Here is a 5,189-nt window from a genome sequence, read left to right as displayed (position 1 = left end):
AAAAAAAAGAGTTAATGAAATAGAATAAGAATAAAAATACCATTATTTGTACCTTTTATTTAAAAAACAAAGTTCAAAAAAGTTGAACTTTTCAAAAGATTGTTTGAAAGAATTAAATCTGGTATAACTTAATAATCATTTAATGCTTTCATCTTCAAGTCATTACAATGGGAAATTACTTTCATTAAATATTGATTGTAGAGAAAATGTATTATCAGGAATAAAGAAAGTAGCTGATGCAGTGAGTGTAACATTAGGACCAAAAGGAAGAACTGTTATCATTGACCAACCATACGGAAATGCAAGAGTAACTAAAGATGGAGTTTCTGTTGCAAAGGCTTTAACATTTAGTGATAATACATTAAATGTCGGTGGGAAAATAGCTAAAGAAGTTGCAAGTAAAGTTAATGATCGTTCTGGAGATGGGACAACAACAGCAACATGTTTATTAAGAAAAGTAGCATGTGAAGGAGTTCAAGCTATTAATACAGGGTTATCTGGTACTGATTTATTAAAAGGAATATCAATTGCAAAAGATATAGTGTTAAAAGAAATTACAAAACAATCAAAGCCAACACTAAAAGAAGACATTATTTCTGTTGCAAGAGTATCAGCAAATAATGATGAAAAAATTGGAGAAATGGTAGGTGATATTTTTGGTAAAATTGGAAGAGATGGTGCTGTTGATATTGAAACAGGGAAAGGAACAAAAGACATTGTTAATATTGTTGAAGGAATGGTTCTTGACCAAGGATTTTTATCTCGTTATTTTACTACTGATGAAAAAAATACTAAAGTAGATATAAGAAATACAGATGTTATTGTATGTGATTATAAACTAAGCTCATCACAAAGTGTAGTTCCTTTATTAGAATTATGTTTAAAAAGAAAAAGACCATTAGTTGTTATTTCAGACACTATAGATGGTGATGCATTAACAACATTAGTATTAAATAAATTAAGAGGATTACCAATTGCTGCAGTAAGAGCTCCAGGTTTTGGAGAAACTAGAAAAGGAATTCTTCATGACATTGGTATTATTACAGGAGCTACTGTTATATCAAATGAAGCAGGAAAAAAGATTGAAGAAGTAACAGAAAAAGATTTAGGAAAAATTGGACATTTTGTATCTACTAAAGATGAAACAATTATTACTGGGGGAGCAGGAAGTAAAGCAGAAGTACTTGCACGAATTAATGAATTAAAGAATGCTAAAGAAGTGAGTGACTCAAGTTATGAAAAAGAAAAATTAGAAGGTAGAATTGCTAGACTTACAGGAGGAGTTGCTGTTATTTCAGTTGGAGGATCATCTGAGGCTGAAGTAGGTGAAAGAAAAGATAGAATTGAAGATGCAGTTTGTGCTGTTAAGGCAGCACTTGCAGAAGGAATTGTTCCAGGAGGAGGAGTTGCATTAATAAGAGCAGGAAGTTCACTTGATAAAATACGAAGTCAAAATTGGGCAGAAAAAGTAGGAATTGATATTGTAAGGAAAGTTACAGAAGAACCAACACGAATAATTGCAAGAAATGCAGGAATTGATGGAGGAATAGTTATTCAAAAAATTAAAGAAGGAACAGGATCATTTGGATATGATGTACGTAAGAATGTATATTGTGATTTAATGAAAGTAGGAATAGTTGATCCAACTAAAGTTGTTAGAAATGCATTTAATGAAGCCATTTCTGTTGGATCATTAATTGCAACATCAGAAGCATTAATAACTGATGAACCAATAAAAAAAGAAATTAATTAAATTTTACTTTTATTACTTTGATTAAAATGATTTTTATTCCATCATCCAATCAAGAGTTTCTAACCACCATTTATTAGTATCTTTATGTTCATCTGCCCATTTTTGATATCCATCAACATTCTTTTTAGCCCTTTTCATCATTTTTTTAGTCATTTGTTTAACCATAGTATCTCCAGTTAAAGCACTTGGTATTTTTCCATTCATATCTATATGAGAAAGAGAATAAATTAATGTTCCAGTTGAAATTTTTGTTATAAGAGTTCCTTGAACAAACATTTGTCCTCTAATAGACCCTTTTACTGGTGGAATATCTGATTCAACTGATTTAGAATAAAGTATATAATCGGTTTTATCTTTATTATGATATCTGATTAATTGATAAACAAAATCTCTAGCATCCATCATTGGCATTTTTTGTACTCTATGAATAATTTCATTACAACAATCTAACTTTTCTACAACATCAAATAATACATCATTAGTTTTAGTGGTTTTACAATATTCTCTATCACAATAAGCTGAAAATATATATTCTGGTTCAAGTGTATTCATTTGTTTTGTAATACATTTGAATTTAAGTACACTTCCTTCTGTTTTTTGTGTAAATACCATGACATCATCTGTTCTATAAATCTGTTTCCATCCATTATTATCAACACAATCTTGTTTAAATTTAGCTATTTCTTCTTTACTAAATGGTGTATATTTTGACATTGTCTTTTCAATTTGTGATTTTTCAGTTTCTGTAAAAAAGTTCTTTACAAAAAAATTTTCATTTGTCTGTTTGTCTGTTTCATTGTTATAAAATATGAATATTCTTATTTTTAGCTTTTTTGTTTTTTTTGGGATATAAAAACTTCTCATCACAAATTTAATTTTAACCAAAATGTTTATTTCCTTTGTAATTGAATGATAAATATAAATTATTTTTCTTATTTTGTTTTTCTCTCTCTTCTTTCTTTTAACACAATTTTATTGATACTCTTTCTTTAAATTAATTAACATTATATACTACATAGTACACCACTCAACATTACCTAACCTTTATTTGTAATGCCGAATAATCCACTTATAACAATGTTCAGTATTTGTTAGAAAACAATCTAAAGCTTGAGACCATTTCTTAGATTCATACCCAATAAAGTCTATTCCATTGATTGTTTCTCCAGAAATACTAATCAAATTATTATTTATTATTCTTTTAATTAAGAAAGAATAACAAACGGATAAATAAGAAAGAAATTTTGTGATGATTCTTTAACTAAAATAGTTGATAATTCAGTTAATAATGTTAATAAACATTGTAATACAAATTTATTAGATTTTTTTGTATTTACAATTATATCTCTTGATGTAATAATAGGAGTAGTAGTTTTCTTTTGTTTATCAATTGGGTCAATTATAATAGAGTTAAAATGATAATTAATCATATGAGCTAAAATTTTAATTTGAACAAATAAAACTCCAAGAATAGATGAAATAGGAATCTACTCAAATAAACTTATGTTCTTTCTTTCACTTATTATTAAAATAACAAACATTTTTAACTATATTGATAATACTAATTGATGACATTTCTGGAACAATTTCTCTTCTTTGAAATAATTGATTCCATGTTAATGTTTTTTGTAAGGGAAGGATTAGTTGATTATTAATTCGTTGTTGATCTAATACTTTCTCATATGCTTGATATCCAATAGAAATAATTTGATTTTCATTTTTATATGATTCAATAAGTTGTTTTTGTGTAATATGAGAAACTTCAAGAATATTATTCATCTCTTGTAATAATTGTTCATTAAGAGATTCTAAGTCATGAATTTCTTTCACTAATTCTTCTGTTTCTTGTTCAACCATTTTGAGTTCTTGATCAATACAACCAATGTTTTGGAATAAAGTACAAGCACTTATTTGATACATTTCAATATATTCGTTTAATTCATCTTTATTCTTAACGTATGTTTCTTTAATTTTATTAAAACATGTTTTACAAGGAATACCAAAGTCAGGAAATTGTTCTACCATTGATGCAAACCATTGATAAAATTCAAGTGTAGGAGTAGCAATAATCATTGAAGAAGTTCCTTTGTTAGATTTACTTCTTCTTTTCATATAAAATGAGAGTTTATATGAATTTTTTCCTAAAGGATAAATATTCTTTCTTCTAATCTATTCTTTTGGATTTAAAGAATATTAGTTAAACGTGAATAGAAAACAAACGTGATTGTTGACTTATTGATTGGTAGTTTTGTTTTGGTGATGAAAATAATACTTCAGGTGGTGATAATGATAATTCATGTTCTTCAAATGCACTTGAACTTGGGTTTCTTGTTAATGGATTTGAAGGTAATGGGAGTGGTGTAGATAATGCCATTGGACAATTGGGTTGATGAGGCGATCCTGTTGATGTTCCAGTGTGGTTTTCTCGAGGAGAGTGAAATGGAGATGACATAGGTGATCCAGATTGTGCTGTCATTGATCGAATATCTTCATCAAGCAATAAAGGACATCCACAAATAACACAGAACAAAGTGTCAATAAGAGAAGTAGTCATTAAAAATTTTTTAGATGAGGCTCACAACAAAATTTTAGTTTTGCACTGAATTTCATATTTTTTAATGAGTTATTAGTAATACAAATGAGTCTTATGAACCATTCATTCATTTGTGTGTAATTTTCACAAAAACCTTTTTGAATAGAATTTGGTGAATTTATAATAACCATATTTAGATATAATGAAGTAAGTATCACTAATACTCTCATCCAACTTACCTAACTTTTATTATTATTTTAATGCTTTAAGAAAGTTAATGTCATTTCAAGAAACTGAAGAATATGTGGTAAACAAAAAGAGTGTATAGAAATAAACATCAATAGTACAATGTTTAATTAAAGACAGTTTTTTGGAAATAACTTTGGAGTGAAGAAATAAAAGAAAAAAAAGAACTTAATAATTTAAACGATGCAAAAACACAATGAAGACTTGAAAGAATCATTTTTATTATTTGATGGAGATGGGGATGGATATTTGACATTAAATGAATTTGAATCATTAGTTAGAGTATTAGGAGTTGTAATGGAAACATCTGCTATTGCAAGTACATATAATTCTAATTCTAAGGTACGAGGAATGAGTTATGAATTATTTACTTCTTGTTTCTCTCAATTAAAAACAAAGTCATTTAATAAAGATGAAATTAAAATTGCAATTAATGTTTTAGATAAAGACAAAAAAGGTTTTATTCCTGCAATTGAATTGAGACGAATACTTTCTACTATTGGAGATAATATGGAACAAAAAGAAATTACTGATTTGTTTACATTTATGGGTATAGATGAACAAGGTGTTGTAAAAGTTGATGATTTTGTTAATCAATTAATGACTGTTTTCAAGTAAACAAAATTGAATATGAAAATATTTAATATTGAATGAAGA

The 5,189-nt window shown here is 27.3% G+C and overlaps 4 protein-coding genes across 4 annotated transcripts; 2 read left to right on the top strand and 2 right to left on the bottom strand.

Annotated features, from left to right (window-relative positions):
* Positions 1–142: 142 nt before the first annotated feature.
* Positions 143–1,753, top strand: ENU1_144520 (chaperonin 1 60 kDa, putative; the record flags this gene model as incomplete). The annotated part of the gene is made up of 1 exon (XM_008860435.1): positions 143–1,753. The coding sequence occupies one exon, from the start codon at positions 143–145 to the stop codon at positions 1,751–1,753; it is 1,611 nt and encodes a 536-aa protein (XP_008858657.1).
* Positions 1,754–1,786: 33 nt separating this feature from the next.
* On the bottom strand, positions 1,787–2,467 carry ENU1_144510 (START domain containing protein; the record flags this gene model as incomplete). The annotated part of the gene is made up of 1 exon (XM_008860434.1): positions 1,787–2,467. The coding sequence occupies one exon, from the start codon at positions 2,465–2,467 to the stop codon at positions 1,787–1,789; it is 681 nt and encodes a 226-aa protein (XP_008858656.1).
* Positions 2,468–2,797: 330 nt separating this feature from the next.
* Positions 2,798–4,307, bottom strand: ENU1_144500 (hypothetical protein; the record flags this gene model as incomplete). Its single annotated transcript, XM_008860433.1, has 4 exons — positions 2,798–2,927; positions 2,978–3,240; positions 3,293–3,894; positions 3,974–4,307. 4 exons carry the CDS (start codon positions 4,305–4,307, stop codon positions 2,798–2,800), a joined length of 1,329 nt encoding a protein of 442 aa, XP_008858655.1.
* Positions 4,308–4,715: 408 nt separating this feature from the next.
* Positions 4,716–5,150, top strand: ENU1_144490 (calmodulin, putative; the record flags this gene model as incomplete). The annotated part of the gene is made up of 1 exon (XM_008860432.1): positions 4,716–5,150. One exon carries the CDS (start codon positions 4,716–4,718, stop codon positions 5,148–5,150), a length of 435 nt encoding a protein of 144 aa, XP_008858654.1.
* Between the last annotated feature and the right edge of the window lie 39 nt (positions 5,151–5,189).

The sequence above is a fragment of the Entamoeba nuttalli genome (genome assembly GCF_000257125.1).
Source record: "Entamoeba nuttalli P19 unplaced genomic scaffold asmbl_5978, whole genome shotgun sequence".
Lineage (NCBI taxonomy): Eukaryota > Evosea > Mastigamoebida > Endamoebidae > Entamoeba > Entamoeba nuttalli.
This window is presented reverse-complemented; position numbering and strand designations above follow the sequence as displayed.